At 39.9% G+C, this 23,822-nt stretch overlaps 1 protein-coding gene across 2 annotated transcripts in view; it reads right to left on the reverse strand.

Annotated features, from left to right (window-relative positions):
* The window catches only part of LOC122560779 (dual specificity mitogen-activated protein kinase kinase 6-like), a 131,611-nt gene that overhangs the window by 32,083 nt on the left and 75,706 nt on the right, over positions 1-23,822 (reverse strand). For both annotated transcript variants that reach the window (XM_043711860.2, XM_043711861.2), the window contains exon 4: positions 7,037-7,150. In XM_043711860.2, coding sequence (XP_043567795.1) covers positions 7,037-7,150 — 114 coding nt within the window. The remainder of the gene's footprint in view (positions 1-7,036; positions 7,151-23,822) is intronic.

Genomic DNA, 23,822 nt, shown 5'->3' on the forward strand with positions numbered 1-23,822 from the left:
CCAAAGTTCTCCCTGATGTTTTCAGTGGGTAAATATGTTAGTTAGTGAGTAACTTAATCTTAGCCAAGGCAGCAGCGAGATCATGTGACTACAATACTGCTGGGTTACAATAGAGATAAAATTTGCTACAAATCCTGTTTCTAATTGGTTTTCAGTAACCTCAAGCTGGAACTTGTGTGCATGGACATCACACAAAAAAAACTTGCATTGGAGGAAGGCGATGGCTTGGTGGTATTATCGCAAGATAGTAATCCAGAGACTCCGGCATTATTCTGGGTACCAGAGCTTTAATCGCACTAGATGAGAGGATTTCAGATGGAATTTTAATTCAGTTGGGAAAAAAAAAACTGGAAAAAACAATTTCCCCTTAAGGAGTGAAATTACTGTCTTCACCTGGCACATGTGACTCCAGACCTACAGCAATATGATGGATTCTCAACTGCCCTTTGAAACAGCCTAGCAAGCCATTCAATTGCAACAATCACTAGAAAGCCTAAAAAAAAATCAATGAAACCAACAAATCACCTGGCACTGACCTAGGTATTGAAAGCGACAACAGCAAACACAGCCCTATCGACCCTGCAAAGTCCCCCTTTTCTTGGGACTTTTCCTGATGAAGGGCTTTTGCCCGAAACGTCGATTTTGCTGCTCGTCGGATGCTGCCTGAATTGCTGTGCTCTTCCAGCACCACTGATCCAGAATCTGGTTTCCAGCATCTGCAGTCATTGTTTTTACCAAAATGGGAAAGCTATCTAATCAAGCCTGACATTCATTTCACAGAATTATACCTGATAGCCAATGTCTCAGGCTCTATATCTGGACATATCCTGTCCCACAGAACAGACCCAGCAAAGATGGCAGAAGGATAGTATACAGTTGGGAGAGAGTTGCCCTGGAAATCTTCAACATTGATTCTGGACCCTATGAACTCTCATAGCATCAGGTCAAACATGGCAAAGAAACCTCCTTCTGATTTAACACCACAAACCCTGGCCACCACATTCCCCTGGCTAATAAATCATTAAAGTAATCCATACTCCTCCTGTAGAACACCACTTGGAGAAAGCACTGAGCGCGGTATGTATGCAGAATGTATCCTGGGTGGGAATTTCAAATGCGCACCATCAAGAGTGACTCAGCAGCAGCACCAGTGATTGAGCTGATTCTAAAGAACATTGCTGCTAGACTGGGTCTGCGGCAGATGGTGACGGAAACAAAAACATATTTTATTTCATCCTCACCGATCTGCCTGTGGCAGATGCACTTCTCCGTGACAGTATAAAAATAGGAGAGACCATCATACAGTTCCCATGGAGACTAAGTCCACATCAAGATGTTATATAGCAATGTCACCATGCTAAATGGGACAGACTTCAAATAGAGCTAGCAATTCAAGACTGGGCACCCATGAGGCTCTGTGGGCCATCAGCATCATACTCCAATGCAATCTGCAACCTCATAGCCAAACATATAATGCCACTCCATCAATACCATCAAGTTAGGGGATCAACTCTGAAGGAGAGTGCAATAGGGCATGCCAGGAACAGCACAAGGTAGGTCTAAAAATGAGGTGTCAACCTAAAACTACAAAATGAGATACATGCACACCAAACAACATAAGCAGCAAATGACAGAGCTAAGCGATTCCAACAGATCAGATCCAAGCTCTACATTCATGAATGGTGATGGGCAATGGGCAACTCCACAAATTCCTGAAGAAGGGCTTATGCCCGAAACGTCGATTCTCCTGTTCCCTGGATGCTGCCTGACCTGCTGCGCTTTTCCAGCAACACATTTTCAACTCCACAAATATCCTAACTCTAAATTATGGGTTATCCCAGCGCAACAATGCAAAAAGATTAGGTTGAAACATCTGTAACAATTTTCAGCCAGAAGTGCCAAGTGGATGATCCACCTCATCCTCCTCCAGAGATCTGCAGCATCACAGGTACAGTCATTAGCTAATTCAAATTACGCTACATGATGTCAAGAAAGGACTGGAGGCTGTGGACCCTGACAACAGTCACTGTACTGAAGACATGTGCTCCAGAACTTGATGCACCCCTAGCCATGTTGCTCCTGTACAGCTATAACACTAGCAACTATCCAACAATGTGGATAATTGCCAAGGCACATCCTGCGCACAAAAAGAACAATTACCACCTTATCAGTCTACTCTCAAGAATTAATCAAATATGGAAGGTGTCAACACCAATGTTATTAAGCAGCACTTGTTTACCAATAACGTGCTCACTGACACCCAATTTGATTTCCACCAGGATCACTAAGCTCCTGATCTCAGTATAGCCTTAGTTCAAACATGGACAAAAGAGGTGAATTCCAGAAGTGAGGTAAATGTGACTGCCCTTGATATCAAGACCTTATTTGACCAAATGTGACATCAAAGAGCCCCAGGAAAACTGGAGTCAATGGAAATCAGGGTGAAAACTCTCGGCAGATTGGAATCATACGTGGCACAAGAAAGGTGATCATGGTTGTTGGAGGTCAGTCATTTCAGAACATCTCTTCAGGAGTTCCTTTGGGTAGCTTCTGAGACCCAACCATCTTCAGCTGCTACATCAATGACCTTCCTGCTATCATAAGATCAGAAGTGGGGATGCTCGCTGACTATTACAGAATCTTCAGGAAGAGTCCATGTCCAAATGCAGTGAAATCTGAATAATATCCAGGCTTGGGCCGAAAAGTGGCAAGTAACATTTGCATCACACAAATACCAGGCAATTATCATGTCCAACAACACAAAGGACAATCAACATTACTTAAAATTCTACAGTGTCACTATCACTGAAAGTCCCCAGGATGTTGAAGATGGGACAACCACTGACCAGGAATTGAACTGGACTAGCCATATAGAGATAATAGCTATCAGCGCAAGTCAGAGGTTACAAATCCTGCAATGAGTAACTCACCTCCCAAATCCCCAAAGCCTGTCCACCACTTACAAGGTACAAGTCAGGAGTATGATGGAAAACTCTCTACTTGCACGGATGAGTGCAGCTCCAACATTCAAAAAAGTTGACACCATCCAAGGCAAAACAGCACTACCGATATCGCATCCACTAAAAACATTCCACTCCATCATCCACATCCAGTGGGACTAGATTGGGTTGGGATATCTGGTCAGCATGGACGAGTTGGACCAAATGGACTGTTTCTGTACTGTACATCTCTATGACTCTATAATTGTACAAGGTGCTGGTCAGACCACATCTGGAATACAGAGAGCAGTTTTGGTCCCGTATTTAAGAGCAAATATTATTCCATTGGAGGCAGTTCAGAGAAGGCTCACACGGATGATCCTCTGACTGGAAGGATTGTCTTATGAGCCAAGGTTAAACAGGATGGAAGTCCACTCACTGGTATTTGCAACAATGGGAAGTGATCACCTTGAAACATGTGAATTCTGAAGAGGGTGCACAGGGTAAATGCTGAAAGGATGTCTCTCTCATGGGACAGTCTAGGACCAGAGCACACAGTCACAGGATAAACAAGCATCAATTTAAGACTGAGAGAAGGAGGAATTTCTTCTCTCAGAAGTTTGTGTGTTTTTGCAACTCCTTGTCACAAAGAGCTGTGGGGACAGAGTTTTTGACTACATTTAAGGCTGAGATAACTAGATTCTTGATCAGTAGGGGAATCAAGGTTTCCAAGGAAAGAGTGAGAAAGCAAATGTGAGGAATATCAGATCAGCCATGATCCCACTGAACAGTGGGATGCCTCAAGAAGCCTAAATAGCCTACTCTTGTTCCTATCTCTTATAGTTTTATTGGTATGACTTAACATCCCAACCAAAGGCCACACATTCAATGCTGCAGCATTCCTTCAGTATTGTGCTGCAGCATTCCCCTAGCTCTTATACGGAGGTCTCTTGGGCAGGATTTGAATCGATAACCTGATTCAGAGACAAGAGTGCTCCAATTCAATTACATCGGAAATGTGTTTTGCATTATTGTATACATTATCTAGAAGAACAAACTGAAGTAACACGAGTCAGGAAAAAAGTATTTTTACTAAAGCTTTAGAACGTACATTCCAAAATCGTGCTATGGGATATTTATTGTTCAACCAACAGAATAAAACAACCTGATCATCCTCATATTATTGTTCATGGGGCTGCACTTAGTGCAAATTGGCTGCTGCAATTCTTTCATGACAACTGAATACATTTTTATAAAATTCACTGAAAGTTGAACAAATGTTTAAGATCTTGCAACTTAGAATGCCTTTGAGGGGTATCTTCGAAGTAAAAATGGGCAAACCTGTGCACATCAATTAATGGTCAAATGACACCATCAGAGAACTCAGAATATCTAGATAAAATAATAACTTACCAAGTCATGATTTGGTGATGCCGGGTGTTGGACTGGGGTGTACAAAGTTAAAAAACACAACACCAGGTTATAGTCCAACAGGTTTGTTTGGAAGCACTAGCTTTTGAAGCACTGCTCCTTCATCAGGTCCACAACCGCAAATAAGCCTGTTGGACTATAACCTGGTGTTGTGTGATTTTTAATCTTACCAAGTATTTGCGTGGAACCTACAAATGGCCAATTGTATGTTCAAACATGCTATGAGGCCTCAGCATGGTAGTGAATTATGGAACTGTTGCTTCATAAAAATTTAATCCCATTTTGCCCTGCTTATCCAAACTGATCTGCCAATGGCATATGCCAGTTCAGTATTCCTCACTGTGCAGAGAAAATGCAGGAAATCATGAAGGTTGATTGGTGTCTGACTCGCATGACCCTCCAGAAACTCAGCCATAACTGCACAAATGCCTGTAAAAGAAGCTTCTTGTGACAGAACTCAGAAACAAAGGAGCAGCAAAAAAGGTTCAGCTTACTGTCAATTCGCAACAAGACCAACTCAGTAGGCTTACCATCTTCAAAACTCACTGGTGGGGAGTGGATGCCATTGTAAGTTTGGAGACCAAAATGCTGGGTTATCCCTGATATGCTGATGAGAGAAACCATAAATCAGGATTAACCCACCCTTCCCTAACAAAGGGATATTAGTAAAAATTCAGAGGCACAGGAGGTAGGTACCTATTGCACAATAGAGTGAAGCCTAATTTTTTAATATGAACATTTATTTCAAATAGGAGCAAAACACAAATACTATGTGAAACTGGTTGAGAAAAAGAACGTAAATGAGATAATAAAATATAAAACCTAGAGCTGCATTACACATCTTGCTGAGTTGAGCTGATTTTTATTTTTCCCCCAGCAAATATCTGCAATGCCTTCAAACTGCAAAGGTTAGGCAATGGATTTCCAACCTAATCATGGTAAAAAGCTAATCTAGGTCATGACAACTTTTAATTCTTATAATTGAATAGTCTACCAATTATTTTTTTAAAATTATACTTAAAAAGTTTGTCCAGTAGCATGAAAGCACAGGCTAACAAAAGGTAAGATGGACAGCAGTGAGAAGGAGCAAATCCAGCTGTTTTTGTCAACATCCATTTTTCAGCAATTAAATGAAATAGAGCTAAATGTCTTTGCAATAAAATGCAGAAAGAAAGAATGATTAAATTATTTATATCTTCTATATTTATTACTGTACGTGTAAACTAATTTGAGAATCAGAAATGCAACAGATTATTCTGACTCAATGTATTATCCCACTCTCAAATCTTTGTGTTAGCCAAGGATAGCCAAAAAAGTTACACTTTCGCCACAATGATGAAGTATTCACAATTTGCAACCTATGCAATGTCCAGTGGAGATCAGACAAATCAGTAATGGTTTAGCTGCTCTGATTGGCTTTAGTGACTCTAAAGGTTGAGAAAGGGAATGATTTTGAGAGGTATCCATCCATCAGTAGTGAATCCCTGTTCGAAATAAAATGTGCGCAAAAATACATACCTCCCTTTGCTTAGCCATTTTATTTCAAGAAATCAACCATATTATCTTAACAATGAAGATTTAGTTTCACAACACAATATGTAATGGCTTCACTTTCACATTTTGCAGCACAGCAAATAAGATTCTGTAGGATACAAAACCATGGTATTGAACTCAATGGAGTTTTTCCTTTTCTGAAAGTATGTGCAGAAACATGACAATTAAATCTTGCAGTACTGACGGCTCTTTGACCCATCATGACTTATTTGATTCATTTCACTTCTCTGTTGTTTCCTCAAAATTCTGCGATTCTTTTCCTTATCAAATATTTATCCACTTCCCTTTTGAAACGTATCACAGAGTCAGTCATACACCACTGAACCTACTTCAACTATTCTTACAGACAGTGCACCCCATATCAAAACTGCTTAAATTCATTTCTCATTTACATTCCATTATAAGATGACTCATCTTTTTCATTGATACATTTGGTAACTAAAATGATAATGTCAACCAAGAGAAAGAATCATGCATTGCATAGTAGTGCAGGATTCAGCCAAGTGGAATTGCACTATTGGTAAGTCCTGATCAATGCTAATTTAAATGCATTAATTGATCTCTTAAACATATATTATTGTTCATGCAATGCAGAAGAATTACTCTAATTAGTTATTACAACCTAAAAAAACTTCTTCCTATTTCCTCAGCATTTCACTGACCTGCCTTGCTTTGAGCAAACTATATTCCCAGACCACTAGATGGCATCCAGAAGTATTCAATGAATTGACAGAGATCTGAACAAAACTCAAACAAACTTATAACAGTGCAAGAGTTTCCAGAGTTTCATTACATCAGGCAAAAGTTCAGAACTTAGAAAACAGAACACCACTAGTCAAAAAGTATAAAGAAAATAAAAACAAACTTCAAATGGAAATAAATTGTGACCACAGACAGCTTGAAGGGAAAATCTAAATAAACATAGTTCATTTGTGATTTTTATCTCAAATCCATATAACTTCATACTTTTACAAATTAAAATCAGTCAAATGGAGATTGAAAATCGACAACAGCATTTGATTTTTCACTCATGACCAGGCACAAATTCTAAGCATTCCTCCTGAAGCTTCCTTAAATCTATCAAAATTAGCAAAGAAGTTCAAAATAAGTACCTTCACAGCCATTATGGTTCCACTGGGTGCATGCCTCACTTTCTCCACTACTCCATACGCTCCTCGACCCAGTTCATTGATAGGCACCAAATCATCAGCTTCCACCTCGAAATTCTGGAAGTAGACCACAAATAAATGTTAAACCATGTATTCTTTGCATGTAATGCATTAGAAACAGCTAACAGACAAATTTCAATCTGCGTACAATGCAATTTATTCATGTACCAACACACATGGAGCAAAAGGACTTTAGTCTAATTATGACTGGTTTCTTTAGGGCTCAGAATCAAACAAATGTGAAAGCTCTCTAGTACTCATCATCGCAGACACTTATCACTCACCTCCTAACAGAAACTAACAGGTCAGAGAATCAGCAAACAAGAAAGAACAGAGGAGACAATGCTTTTCTTTTCCCCCACAAAAACAAAGAATCAGCCAAATACATTTTTTAATCATTTTTGCCTGATACACTGTACATAGGCAATTTTGAATTCACAGAATCACAGGACTCCCTCCAGTATGAAAACAGGTTCTTCGGCCCAACAAGTCCACATCGACTCTCCTCCTCTATTATCCTATATTTATCTCTGACTAATATCTAATTGTTAAAAGCTTGTGGACTAAATCTTGTATTTGCCCTAAAAATGCAAGTCACATCAAATTTCCTGGAGTGTTTCTCACCACAAGGCCTAGCAAGGTTTCGCACACCTTGCAATAAGACTTTCCTACTCTTAAACTCGACCCCCCCTTGAAAGAACAGTCAACATTCTATTAGCCTGCCTGGTTACCTATTGCATCTGTGTATTAGTTTGTCTTTCATGCACAAGTATCCCCAAATCTCTTTAATGCAGCGTTTTGCAGTTTTTCTCCATTTAAATAACACTTTGTTCTTCTGTTTTCCCGTCCAAAATGAAGGCTTCTCATTTTACTACATTATACTCCATTTGCCAACATTTTGCCCACTCGTTGAACCTTTCAATATCTCACTGTAAATTATTTATATCTCTCTTGAAGTCAGATATTGTACAGGACAGACTGCTGCCCACACCTCTGTGGCTGGAAATAAGCCCTGACTGTGCGTGCACCGTGCTAATAACTGCTGGTCAGCAGTCCCCACATTGACTTGACTGAAGATTAGTCCCGAACCAGTTCTGACATGGCCACTTGGTCAAATAAACACTGCAGCACAGAGAGCTAGCACATGCTGCAAGTGTTAAACTGATATCTCAAAGTATTGTACAGCAAGATATTACCCAGCATCCTTTCCTCTGCTGCCTCGGACAAACATGGCAAATGGTCTGTGTTTATTCAATAGAGTACGTCAATACGGATAGCTTTTGGCTCCAGGTGAAGTGCCAACATGCTAACTGGCAATGAAAAAGGAAGGCAAGGCAAAATAAGATGCTGTGAGCAAGCAGGTAATGTGTTAAGTGAGGAAGCATTAGCGGAGCAAGTAAGCAGCCCTCAGATGCAGCCTGGTCTAATCAATTAGTGGGGTGCCTGCCCCAGTGTGCAAACTGTCCTTGCAACAACCATTTAATGCTAGTTGCTGAAGCACCCTGCAATGCAAGTCTGTGCTTGATAAGAGGCCTGCAAATGGATCAAAGCCAAGGTGGTCATGAGGGACTGGCAAATGCAAATACCAATATCCCATGGACAAGAGTTGCATGCAGTTGGTGCCCATGAATCATGCCCCAAGATGCAGCCTGATGCTGAACAACAAGGAGACTCCTCGCAGCAAAAGGAAAGCCTCAATCACCAGTCTGACTTTCACAAAGCGAATTTTCAAATTCTAGTTTGTTTGGCATCTTTGATTAAGATAGGAATCTGAATATTGATGAAACGAGTTGAGGGTTTAATAAGCTATTTAACAGCCATAAGCTCCCTTAAGTGGAGACTTGCCACTGCCTAATGAGAAACTTGTCACTTGTCAAATGCATAGACGATGCAGCAAGGTGCTCCCAATGTTAAAATAGGCCTGCCAAACTTCTCATGCAATTCTGCCTCAAATCTCACCATAGCCCACATAACAGATTCTTATACAATTCCGTCATGTGTGTCTTTGTTTGCTCCATATAACGGAATAGACAGTAAATCAGTGGATTTTCTGAACAGAATCCAGGTAGTCGCATTTCAGCTTATTGCCCATTGTAAATTGGGATTCTTCCACCCCATCGCATTTCACTCGCGAGCCTGAGAGGCCCACTGAGCTAGTGTCTATAGATCACAACCAGCAGATCGTAAAATAACTGTAGCTGTAAAGTCAGGTTCTTCTTGCAAAAAAAGGAAGACTTTTCTTTAGAAAGTGCACTAAAGCAGCTTTAAAGTGCTTGGTGCATGATGTTTGAAAATTTGCAATAAATCTTTGCTCTTGTTGCAAAACCTCAAAATTGAATACTTGCCTGCCTATTGGGAAAGGTTTTAACAGCTCAATTGAGGAAATTACATAACATACTCAAGTACTTATCAGCTACTCAATTTTGTACAGCCCATCTCAAAGGCCATTAAAAGGGTGTCAAATATTAAACAGCTAATGTAGAAACATCCACGAAATCAGCAATTTCAATTTTAACAGCCGCCTAACATAATCCTGCTGTTTTGTATTTTATAGTGTACATTCATAATATTGACTGGCACCATTTTATTTTCAGACCCCAAATCTGATTTATTTCTCCACATGAAAACTTTTAAAAATGATCAATATTAGATATAAAAAATAAGGTGGGATCAGGTTAATCAGCACCAGAACAGAGTAACTCGTAAGTCAGTCAACATATGCACAGACATGAAAGAAATCATGCCATGCAAAATATTCTACAAAATAATTGACCAATTTGATGGCATTATACTCCATCATTTTCCTGCAAGATCTGTACAGAAATACAATATCACTAGGTCTTAAGAAAGAAAATATATTGCAACATTCAAGTAGTTCAGCTTGTTTTAATAATATCAGTTCAACAAATTTTGATAAGACCATTTGGAATTACACAATGGCAAACTGCTGTGGTTAAAATCTAATCCTTAAATCATAATGTGAATAACACAAACGTATATCCTTAGTTTGTTCCCATTTTGGGATCCAAAGGGACAACACTGTCAAATTAGAATGTCACTTCATGTGTGCGAGGTTTGGAGATCAACATGGAGATAATGAGGAGAGTCTGCTTGGAGCTAAAATTAGGTAAAAGTTTTACTGATATGACCTGTAGAAGCCAAACCAAAAATAGAACATAGATTTCTGCTTGATGCAATAAAACAAGACCACCACAACACATTTTTGCCATGTTTACATACAGACAGACACAAACAGCAAGGCCATTAGTGTCCCCAAGTCAAAATTGTATAAACGATCAATGATCATGTTCTATGGCACTTTTTTTCCACATATACAGCATTTATATACTGTAATTTGCTGTCGTGAGACATATGCATACACCCCACCACTGTCTTTGTAAGTAGCCCTTGATATAGCAATTAAATGCTTCTCTAAAATGCATCATGCACTACTGCACTAACTGTAGCTGTATCCCAATGACAAAACTTATTCAATGATCACAGTTCAGCAAATATTCATTATATACAAACGAAAGCTGGCAGATGTTCCTTTGCATAACTATTTGGAATATATAGGTGCCCCCCCACTCCCATATCTGCAGATGATACGTTTGAAGACCTACTGTGGCTGCCTGAAACCACAGATAGTAGCACACCCGATCATTTAAATGGGAAACTTACCTCCCTGGCAGCCCCTGGAATGTTCCATGCATATTTTCAGGCCTCAATAAACCACACATAACTGAAACCATGGAAACCGAATCAGTGGATATAGAGATTCAACTGTATGAATAAAATACATATTCAAAGAGAAACTGGAAGGTCTAGTAATGATTTCCTACTGACGCAAAGCACATTGATCCTTTGGCTATACATCTTTCATGGGAAGTGGACTTCTCTGGCTGGGCCAACATTTATTACACATCACTAGTTGCCTTGGACATTGCAATGCTTATATGTCTTATTGAACTGTTGCAGTCCATTTGATGCAAGTACATCCACAATGCTCTTAGGGTGGGATATCTAGAATTTTGACTCAGTGGGACTGAGGGAACAGCGATGTAGCGCCAAGTCAGGATGGTGATTGGCCTGGAGGTGAACTTGTGGAAGATGGTGTTCCACATATTTGCTGTCCCAGTCCTTCCAGATTGTAGTGATCGTGGTTGAGTTCTACACTAATCATGCTCCCTTTCCCAAAACCTGTCTGCCAATAGGGTAGGATACTAACAAAACTTGAAGGTGCATGAGGGTGTGGTTTGATTCAAAGAGCAGCCATACTGAAAATCAAACCTCTAGTTCCATCGTCCAAGGAACAGGTTGTAGCCTCAAAGACCAATCCCAAATAAAAATGGAAATCAGTGTCTTATGATGTGAGCAAAACCTCCAATTTTAAGATTAAAAAAGGGGGCCATTATTTGAAACAAATGCTCACTTGATACACCCTCTGTAAGTTCCTTTGAAAATGAAGATTAACTAGGCCACATATGGGCCTTATACCATTTGTAACTATCTATTAAACAGCAAGTGAAGGGAATGAAAATTCTTCCTGGCTAAGGACACATCATGCTCAACTAAGAAACCTAAAGATTGTATCAAACTAAAGGGAAAAAATATATAATTCCACAAAGATGAGAGGCACATCAGAAGACTGGACAGAATGTAAAAGGACAGCAAAGACTAAACGATAAATAAGGAGGAAGAAATTACACTATGAGAAAAAGGTAGTCTGAAATTTAAAATTAAGTTTCTACAGGTGATTCAAAAGGAAAAATAAAGTGAGTTCACCAGATGTACGACTGCGAAATTAATAATGGAAAATAGGGAAACGGTAGATATATTAAACAAATATTTTAGTTCTGTCTTCACTGCAGTCAATAAAAGTAACATCCTAGAAATATCTATGAATCAGAATGTAAAAGGCAAGGAGGAACGTAGAAGAATTACAATCAAGGAAAAGATAGAGAAAATATTTAGAACTAAAACTTAAGTCTCCTGACTCTGAACTTCATCTATAGGTCTTAAAATAAGTGGCCGCTGAGATAGTAGATGCATTGAGTTTTAAATTTCCAAATTCAAAATTTTGCAAAGTTCTCATCAGATTTGAAAATAGCAAATGTGACTCCGTTATTCAAAAAGGTAGGAAGGGGGAGAAAAATCAGGAAGCAACAAGCTGGATAACCTAATATCTGTCAGAGTAAGAATCTATCTGGAATCTACTATTGAAAGTGATTATAGCAGTGAGTGTAGAAAATCTTAATACAGTTCGGCAGAGGCAACATGGCTTTATGAAAGGGAAATCATATTTGACGAAGTCATTAACATTAGCCAAGGAAGTAACACACATAAATAAAGGTGAACTGATGGATACACTGCACTGATATTTCCACAAAGCATTTGACAAGGTGCTGCAAGGGTTACAGTGCAAAATTATAGCTCAGGAGGAGGAGTTGCAGATTAGCATGGAAAGATGATCGGTTTGTTATTAAAAAGCAAAGGATGGATATAAATGGATTATTTTTTGGCAGGATGTGGCATGCCACAAAATAATGTGGGATCAATTATTTATAATTTACAAAAATGACTTTGTTGTAGGGAACAAATTTTTGGTTGTTAAACTTGTTGATCACAATGTAGATGGATAATCAAGTAGTGATGCAAGCACAAGGAGTCTGCAAAGGGAGATTGGTTAATTGAGTGACATATGAAGCATTATGGGGGAAAATGTGAACTTTTTATACTTTTCCAAAAAAATGGAAACATGGCATCTTATCTGAAAATGGGGGGTGGGTGGCGACTGCAGAAAGTATTGGTAGAATGGTCGGAGAGAAAGGAGAAGAAATGTTTTCCTCCCAAGAGGACGAAAGTCTTTTAAATTTTCGTCCCCAGCGAGCATAGGAGGTAGGCTCACCAAATAATGTTTCGAGCAGGAGATAGATTCTTGGTTAACAAGTGAGTCAAAGAATATTGAGAGCAAAGATAAAAATGGAACTGAAGCTACAGTTTGATCAGCCATGATCTTACTTGATATCAGAGCAGGCTGGAGGAACCAGATGGCCTATTCCTGCTCCTAAGTTCTATATTTGCAATGTCTTACTGATTGCATCTCTTCCACTTCCCGCTCCTCCGCCCTTGAGCCCCGCCCCTCCAACCGCCACCAGGACAGAACCCCACTGGTCCTCACCTACCACCCCACCAATCTCCATGTACAGCGCATCATCCGCCGTCATTTCCGCCACCTCCAAACGGACCCTACCACCAAGGATATATTTCCCTCCCCTCCCCTATCACCATTCCATAAAGACCACTCCCTCCGTGACTCCCTCGTCAGGTCCACACCCCCCACCAACCCAACCTCCACCTTCCCCTGCAACCTTCCCGGCACCTTCCCCTGCAACCGCAGGAGGTGCAAGACTTGCGCCCACACCTCCCCCCAAGGCCCCAAAGGAAACTTCCATATCCGCCACAGATTCACCTGCACCTCCACACACATCATCTATTGCATCCTCTGCACCCGATGTGGCCTCCTCTATATTGGGGAGACAGGCCGCCTACTTGCGGAACGTTTCAGAGAACACCTCTGGGACACCCGGACCAACCAACCCAACCACCCTGTGGCTCAACACTTCAACTCCCCCTCCCACTCCACCAAGGATATGCAGGTCTTTGGACTCCTCCATCGCCAGACCACAACAAAACGACGGTTGGAGGAAGAGCGCCTCATCTTCCGCCTAGGAACTCTCCAACCACAAGGGATGAACTCGGATTTCACCAGTTTCCTCATTTCCCCTCCCCCCACCTTGTCTCAGTCAAATCCATCGAATTCAGCACCGCCTTCCTAACCTGCAATCTTCTTCCTGACCTCTCCGCCCCCACCCCAGTCTGACCTATCACCCTCACCTTGACGTCTTTCCACCTATCACATTTCCGCCGCCCCTCCCCCAAGTCCCTCCTCCCTACCTTTTATCTTAGCCTGCTGGACAAACTTTCCTCATTCCTGAAGAAGGGCTTATGCCCGAAACATCGATTCTCCTGTTCCCTGGATGCTGCCTGACCTGCTGCGCTTTTCCAGCAACACATTTTCAGCTAATGTCTTACTGATCCCATTGCGAACAGCAGTGATCAAATGTGCAGCAAGTGTTGGTTGCTGGAAGAACGCCAGCTCAGAGTTGATGATCTGGATTCTGAGCTTCAAACACTGCGGTATATCTGGGAGAGGGAGAGGTACCTGGACCCTTTGTTTCAGGATTAGGGAAAGCCACAAAAAGCTATAAAATAAAGTAAGACAGAGCATAAGAAAAAAAAAACTAGCACAGACTATAAAGACAGATAGCAAAGGTTTCTATAAATATATAAAACAAAGAAGAGTGGCTAAAGTAAATGTTGGTCCTTTCGAGGATGAAATGGGACATGAGATATGATGAAATGGCTGAGGCATTCAACAGGTACTTTGCATCTGACTTCACAGTAGAAGATACTAATAGCATGCCAGTAAGTGACAAAAAGGCAAAGGTAGGGGAGGACTTAGAAACAATTATTATTATGGAAGAGCTAGTCATAGAGTCATAGAGATGTACAGCATGGAAACAGACCCTTCAGTCCAATCCATCCATGCCAACCAGATATCCTAACCCAATCTAGTCCCACCTGCCAGCACCCAGCACATATCCCTCCAAATCCTTCCTATTCACATACCCATCCAAATGGCTTTTAAAAAGTACCAGCCTCTACCACTTCCTCTGGCAGCTCATTCCATACACATACCACCCTCTGCATGAAAAGGTTGCCCCTTAGATCTCTTATATATCTTTCCCCTCTTACCCTAAACCTATGCCCTCTAGTTCTGGACTCCCCAATCCCAGGGAAAAGACTTTGCCTATTTACCCTATCCATGCCCCTCATAATTTTGTAAACCTCTATAAACGTCACCCCTCAGCCTCGACGCTCCAGGGAAAACATCTCCACCCTGTTCAGCCTCTCCCTATAGCTCAAATCCTCCAACCCTGGCAACATCCTTGTAAATCTTTTCTGAACCCTTTCAAGTTTCACAACATCTTTCCGATAGTATTGGTTAAGTTAATGGAGCGAAGGATAGATAAATCTGCTGGCCCTCATTGAATGCATCCCAGGGTACTAAAAGAGATTGTGAGAGAAATAGCAGGTGGACTGGTAATAATTTTCCAAAATTCGCTGGATTCTAGAGCAGTCCCAGCAGATTGGAAAATAGCATATGTGATGCCACTGTTTAAAAAGGGAAGTAGATAAAAGATGGGGATTTATAGACTAGTGAACTTAACCTCTGTAATGGGGAAGATGCTCGAGTCTATTATCAAGGAAGAAATAGGGCATCGCGAAAGAAATTATCCCATTGTATAGATGCAGCATGTGTTCATAAAGGGCAGATCATGCTTCACAAATCTTTTGGAATTCTATGAAGACTTTCAAGCAAGGTGGACAACAGGGACCCTGTGGATGCGGTGTACCGAGATTTTCAGAAGACCTTTGACAAAGTGCCGCACATGAGGCTGCGGCATGAGATAGGGATGCACAGTTTTAGGGGTAGTGTATTAGCATGGAGAGAGGATTGGTTGGCTGATAGGAAGCAAAGAGTGAAGATAAGTGAGTGCTATTCTGGCTGGCAATCAGTGACTAGTGTATGGATTATTTGGAGTTGGGGCCCACATGCCAAAATTTGCTGATGACACTAAGATGAGTGGCAGAGCAAAGTGTGCAGAGGACTGTGAAACTGAGGAACATAGATACATTGAGTGAGTGGGCAAAGGTCTGGCAGATGAAATACATACTCGTAAATGTGAAGTCATATATTTTGGTAGGAGTAACAGCAAAATAAATTATTAATTGAATAGTAGAAAGTTGCAGCATGCTGATTTGCAGAGGAACCTGGATGTCCTTGGGCATGAATCACAGAAAGTTGGTTTGCAGGTACAAGTAATTAGGAAGGCAAATGGAATTTTGTCCATCATTGCTGAAGGGGTTGAGTTTAAAAGCAGAGTGATAATGTTACAGCTGTACAAGGTGCTGGTGAGGCCACACCTGGTGTACTGTGTGCAGTTTTGGTCTCCTTACTTGAGAAAGGATGTACTGACACTGGAGTGGGTGCAGAGGAGGTTCACCAGGTTGATTCTGGAGTTGAGGGGGTTGGTTTAGGAGGAGAGGCTGAGTAGATTGGAATTATATTCATTGGAATTCAGAAGGGGTGGGGGGGGGGGGGGGAAGAGTCTTACAGAAACATATAAAATTATGAAGGGAATAGATAAAATAGAAATAGATAGAATGTTTCCACTGGTCGGTGAAACTAGGACAAGAGGGCATAGCCTGAAGATTAGAGGAAGCAGGTTTAGAACTGACCTCAGAAGGAACTTCTTCACCCAGAGGGTTGTTAATCTATGGAATTCCATGCCCAGTGAAGTCGTTGACACTATTTCAGTAATTGCTTTTAAAGCTAAGGTAGATACTTTCTTGAAAAGTAAAGGAATTAAGGGATATGGTGAAAATGTGGGTAAGCGGAGGTGAGTGCACGAAAAGATTAGCCATGATCATATTGAATGGTGGAGCAGGTTCAAACGGCCTACTCCTGCTCCTAGTTCTTATGTTCTTGGTTGGATACATTAGTTCCAAGTCTAGTGGCTTGAGCAAATTTTAAATATAAAAAAAAATCTCACAGTACTTTTCAAAGAATGTAGAATTTCCATCAATGCCTTCAATAACATCCTCTCCTCAACAAAATTACTGCATGGTAAAAGTTACAGTTTTTTCATCATATGCTGTGAGAGAAAAGCTCCCTGGAAGAAAGATGACTGTCTTTGTGCCCAGATCATAGTCACTAAGAAAAAATATACCTTGCTAAATTGGCACGCTTTGTGGCATTGCTCGGCCCACGAAAAGATGTTGTATAATTCAATCATCTTTCTTTAAATCAGGCAATCTGGTAATATACAATAAGCAGCAAGAACATTATATTGACAGGATTAATTATGGAGGGATTACAGGAGAATAAAAAAGATGCCCTTAAAGATTTAAGATGTCTTAGCAAGTTTTAGATTAACCATATAAACTAGTTTTAATTCCCATTCAGCAATCCTAGCTAAGAAGGAAGAGAAGCTATAAGAGGAGCTCGAGTTTTCCAGACATTTTGTTAGTTTCAGCTTTCATATTTAAACATGTTCCACTTACACAAAAGTGACAGGAGGGCTGTCAACTATATTCCACAAAATGTAAGCTTACTTCAAACAGTCAGCTTCTATAATTGAATATTCTGTCAACCAGCAATTCAGAGACAGTAAAACATCCCAGCAATAATACTGAATCGGCAACATACTTTCACCATCACGATAAGCTCCTGACCCAACATCAACTCACTTCCATCTCATTTAGATGGTTTAATTCTGACATTGTTAAAAAAAAAACTATCGCAGCAGTTTTTCTTTGTCTGAACTACATCAACTGGTGGGCGGCACGGTGGCACAATGGTTAGCACTGCTGCCTCACAGCGCCAGAGACCCGCCTCAGGCGACTGACTGTGTGGAGTTTGCACGTTCTCCCAGTGTCTGCGTGGGTTTCATCCGGGTGCTCCGGTTTCCTCCCACAGTCCAAAGATGTGCAGGTCAGGTGAATTGGCCATGCTAAATTGCATGTAGTGTTAAGTAAGGGGTAAAATGTAAATATAGGGGTAGGGGTATGGGTGGGTTGCGCTTCAGCGGGTCGGTGTGGACTTGTTGGGCCAAAGGGCTTGTTTCCACACTGTAATGTAATCTAATCTAATCTAATCAAATTATGTAACATTTTGTCATATTAGTTCCACTTGTGTTCGCTTAAAGTACATATGGATGGTTGTTTTAAACAGCAAAATTTCTTGTATATATTCCAGAATCTCATTTCTATAGAACACTGGATTTTAGTACAATAATAGTTATATAGGATAGAAACATAAAATAACTCATGCTCACAAAATGTCTGCTGCTGGATTCACTTGCTAAACAATGCAGAGTGTCTATAGTTACACTAATTACCAATTTAAGATAATCAATTGAACTCATAATATGGTTCATTTATGAATGCTGTAACAGATATATTCATATACAGAGACCGGTTTTCTGTATCTTTTGAAGTTTCTGGGAAGCGTGGACCTCTATGGTTTCCCATTGTTTTCTTTGAAGCAAAACCTCAGTCAATTAGGGTTCACTTGTCAACCAACCAGTATTTTTTTTTTAGGTAAAATTATTCTGATATTCGACATTCTTGTGTTTGCTCTATTGAGTACAAGATAAAAAAAACTTTACAGCCATACAAAATATGTTGCTAAAGTGACACAATCTTTTTGAAGCATTATATTTTGAAAAGATAGAATTTTTTTCCCAGGAATCCAATTATGAGTAAGCCAAAATGACAAGATATCCTTTTCTTTTGCTGTAAAAGGCCTTCTTCTGAAGGTTGACTCCCAACAGCCAAGTTAAAAGCCATAAAAAAGTTTGCATATCAGTAGTCCACACTGAATTACATACTTTGCCCAAACAGAAGGATCAGATAGCACAAGATTGATATCCCCCAAAGTACTACACCAAAGAAATCAAATTGGAGGTGAAGATGGTTAAAATGTTCCAATCCAGAGTAGTATCTAAATGAAGTAATAACTAGGCTCATGGTTTAATTTTTAAACAGCATTAGAAAGGAGGAAGGCGAGGTAGTAAGATAGCAAGATTTATGGAGAAAATTCAAAGACCCTCAGCAGTTAAAAGAACACAGTGAATGACAGAGCAAATAAAAGTGAAATATGTTTAAGCGGCTATAATAGAGAGACTCTAATCATTGACGGCATATGGCTGGAAAAGATTCCGAAGTAGAGAAGCAATAGGTGACTTAGAAACAGGATGAGAATTTTAGATCAAGAAATTCCTTAATAGGAAGGTCACATAAGCGTATTATTGTCACAGTGATGTGTGAATAGGACACTTTTGATGTCTTATGGAAGATAGAACATGGAAGGCCAACCACGTGTGCAATGGAATGATTAAGTCTAGAGCATCTTTTTGAGAATTTCACAACAATAAGACAAAGAAGGAGAAGGTTTGGGAATGCTTCAGAAATGTAATTGATAGTACAGGTATGTGATCAGAAGCTTATCACAGAGTCAAGTATGACATCAAGATTCTGAACTGTTTGGTTCAGCAAGCAGTTACCCAGCTCAGCATTAATAGTTGCCACTTTGAGATGGAGTCCATAGCAAGAGAATGGAATCAGTGGTGGGAATTAAAATCAGTGACTATTAAGGAATGCATGCAAAATATAAGAGCAGAAGCAACAGAACAGTGTCCAGTGAAAGCAGAGGCCACAAATATCCAGCTCATTAATGTAACAGTCAGTCAATCTGATCAGACTGCAAACAACTTAAAAACTAAAAGGTGCATCTTTCAAAACAGTCCACAACAATGACTCCACACTCAGAAGACTGATTTTTTTAAAACGTATGCCCAATAGTATAAATGTTAACTCACCATTGCAAGAACAGAGGATCACTCAGCCCCTCTTGCCACTCAAATCAGATCAAGGTTGATTTACAGCTGAGATTTCATCTATCATACATTTTTGTTCTGTAACCCTTATACCTTGTCTGACAAAACACAACTTGTCTAATTTCCTTGATCGTGTTTTTAGTTGTTGAAAATTTAATATTATAAACACAGAAATTTTAGTATAAGTTATTTAATAATTAGCTCTTTTAATCTTTGGCTGCTTCCTTGGAATTTTATTAAATCGACCCTTATTCAGATATAATAAGGAAAATCGAATTCATACCACATATGGAACCTTTGGCTACATTCCTAATTTAGCTTGTCAACCAAGGGCTAAGGGAGTGCCTCAGACATAGAAAACCGCAGCAACATGAAGCTGTCAAATGTCTATACTCTAGACTTTGGTCCATTACTTCCTACTGGCAAGTGTGGCTTGACTACGTACTATTTTCAACCCTATGGCTGTGAGAATGCCAATGTTTGCTGTGGTTCTGGGAGGTGTATAATACTTCCTTTAAAATTCAACAATCTTTCCACTATTTGCAGAAACCTCTTTATAAATAACTTGCCTCCTTACCTCTACATTCGCGAAATATTTAATGGTTCATTTCGTCTTCGGGATTGATGGCCATGGTTGTATACAGTTCAGTTCAGTGCAACTCTCTGCTCCGCCTTCCCTCCCCCTCTCTTTCGGATAAACGAGAATCAGTGAAAATTGGGAGAAATTGCGAAAAGAACAAGACTAGTTTACTTCTACGTACACTGGCAATCAGCAGATGACCTTTCACTATGCCCGATCAACTCTGTACTCAAGTTCACATAATTCATCACCTTTTTGGATAGTTGTTTCCTAGTCTTATTTTACTTTCACTTTATGCAAATTAAAATGTTTGCCTATATTTTTCAAGCAATAAAAACTGAAGTGGTAGAAAATCAGCTATCATTTATTGCAGCCATGTGTTTGTTTGGACCAAATTTCATCATCTTCCTGCCAAGAGTTTCAGGACTTAAATACCCAATAGACCACTCATGTTTAATGCTGTAGCTATTTTTACACAGCCTCAATATGGTAAAAAGTCATTTGTGTTGAACATGATTTTTCTGCTGTACTTAATTATACAATAGTCCTACCTTTGAATACTTCTTGAATAATTAATACATAAATAAATAAATAATATTCTTGACAGCCCAAGTTCATAACTTACAAATTCTATTCATACTCAGTATTGCAACCTTCAAGAGAATTAAATGCAAAGTTGAGATTTGACTTCTGAACCAACTAAGTTTCTTCTGCAGGCTTTACTAGCACCTGCACTTCCAGTGTATTTGAGTTAAGGGAGGGGACACGTGAAGAAGGCCTCCCCCGATATAGGAAAGTGTCTTTTTTGTACTTTGAACAGAAGTGTCAAGAGCAACTGAAATTAATGCATTATAAAAGAATGGCCAGCAGATGCAACGAAGGTAATTACTGCGGAACAGACCAGAAGAGCCAATTCTTATGTAAATTTAAAGCAATCCAAAAATACTACTTGTATTAAACAGTTTTGAAGTTACCCTTGACATATTTTCAATTCTTTGCTCCAGGGTCTTCACTTCTCATTCAATCCTTTTGTTTTATTGCCTACAGCACATTCATTGATTCTCACTAGCATTTGACAATGGGAATACTACATGTTAGGTGCTCTACAAAGTTACAGAAATACCTGAAGTCTTGTCAGGTCAGTCAAGAGGCCACCTGTGGTGGACTTTGCTTTAGTAGACTATTAGTGTATATAGAAACTTTATAGTTGACAGCAGGATTGATGGTACAAATGCTGCCTAACTGCTTTGCAAGATGCTTCTTCAGAATTTTCCTCTCCCATCTCAAAGCAGCATTTTAGGCATGGCTTAGTGGGCAATGCACAGTCCTGAGTCAGTAGGTAATGGGTTAAAACCCCACTCCTGAGACTTGAGCCCGTAATCTAAAATGACATCCTGCACAGTACTAGAGTATTGGAGATGCCTTTTTCCTCAATGAGGTATCCTGCCTAAATGGCATATCAAGATGACCATCAGCCCACAGCATTCAACTGATTGCACCCACCAGGCTGCCAACAGTCACAACTTCCTTTAGTAATATTTATATTCATTACATATTCAATATATTGAACATGTATGTTCAGACCTAATTGGCATTGGCTGCAGGCATCTTCAGAGCCTTCAGAAAGCAAGACTGCGCCATGAGGACAATCAGTGTTAACATACACCATAAGATCTAATATGGCTAATGACAGAATCATCATCTGAATCTCACATGTAATTTTCTTCCACTAATATTATTTGAAAGAATCTACACCTGAATCTGTGATTGCAGATGGTAACAAGCTAATCCAGGAAATGCAGCACTTTTATCACATTCTCAATTTGACACAGATTTAGAACTCATTCTTTGGCCACTCTAACGGGATTTGCACAGAAAGGAGAAGTCTGACTACTTTTCTTTCAACAGACATTGACCCACATAAACAAATGCCTTATCTTGCCACTGAAGTGACTGCACAGAAGGAATGCACAAACTGAAGTACAGTCACTAATGACTGGTTAGACAGTCAGAAGCATTGCTAAAAAGAGACATAACACTGAATGTTATTGCTTTGTGCTCATCGGGACTGAAATGCAAGAAAACCAACTACAGAAAGAACATTTTTACCAGCCTGACAAGAGGGCTTTGATTAACAATCCAAAAGCACAAGCCAAAACTCTGACCAATAACAGAAATTGTCAACGAAACTCATCAGGTCTGGTAGCACTGGTGGGAAGAAAGCAGTGTTAACATCTTGAATCTGGCGATTCTTCATCAGAGCCCAACATTCTGGAGACATGGGTTTGAATTCCAACATGACAAACAGAGAAATGTGAATTCAATAGAATTCGTTCGGATGACAAGCAATCCAAAAGGTGACTGTTCATTTTTGGAAAAGTCCATCTGATTTAGTCATACCTTTAGGGAAGGAAATCTTTACCTGATCTAGCCTACATTTGACACCAGGCTCTTAATGCCTTCTGATATGGACTAGCAAGTCACTCACTTCAAGGGAAATAAAGGATGGACAATAAATGCTGATCCAACTAGTGACAACAGTGAACATATACAAAAAAAAGAAATTAGATACAAGGGTTAAGAAAACAAAAACTGAAACCAAGGTTTGGAAACAAAAACATCTGGGCAGGCTGAAACGGACTGAGGTTACATAAAGGAACATGGAGTCACCCGAGTACAAACATTGAAGATTGGACCTGGATGGCTTGCAGCTAAAGTAAATGATAGCTAGTTAAGCTTGTTCTATAAGCTCAGTATTAAAAAATCACTAACTAACTTTATTACTCACCAATTGGAATGCAAGTGAAGCTTAACACCAGTTTTAAAATGAAGGAACAGAAGCTGAAAATTGCAGAAATATCTTCAATGATTCTCAGAGTCCTGTGTTGACCAAATAGGGCAAGTGTCATGGTGATCTCTAGACATGCCAATACTACTTTATATGGAGCATGGAATTTTATCATTTATGGCTTAGTGTAAATATTTGAGAGTTGTTTACCAGTAAATTCCATTCGCCTGGGATCGAACAACGTGATTACACTTTGATCAATTTATTGGTTCAATGCCAGAGAACTTTCTAGAAACTGAGCACACTTTGAAGTAAATTAGCAGAAGAAAAGATATTCTCAGGCAAAGCCTTTGAGACCACATTGAGAAGCAGGTGCCCTGAAGTAATCTTCAGATAAAACAAATAACCAAAAGATCTACACGGAGAACAAAGTTGGCCACTTCACTCAAATCGGGATAGTATTTGATTCAAGCCAAACTTAAGAGTTAAAGCGAGAGTTAAATATGAATTAAGTAAAATGAAGTGCAGTTAAATGACGAATTAAAGTTAAGGTAGATGAAGAAAGAACTAAATATTGCTGTGGTTCTGTTCGCCGAGCTGGAAGTTTTTGTTCCAAACGTTTCATCCCCTGTCAAGTGCTTGGGAGCCTCCTGTGAAGCGCTTCTGTGGTGTTTCCTCCAGCATTTATAGTGGCCTGTCCCTGCCGCTTCCGGTTGTCAGTTTCAGTTGTCCGCTGTAGTGGCCGGTATATTGGGTCCAGGTCGATGTGTTTGTTGATGGAGTTTGTGGATGAGTGCCATGCTTCTAGGAATTCCCTGGCTGTTCTTTGTTTCG

The sequence above is a fragment of the Chiloscyllium plagiosum genome, unplaced genomic scaffold, assembly GCF_037043375.1.
Source record: "Chiloscyllium plagiosum isolate Xiang-an unplaced genomic scaffold, Cpla_swu_hap1 HiC_scaffold_20, whole genome shotgun sequence".
Classification (NCBI taxonomy): Eukaryota; Metazoa; Chordata; class Chondrichthyes; order Orectolobiformes; family Hemiscylliidae; genus Chiloscyllium; species Chiloscyllium plagiosum.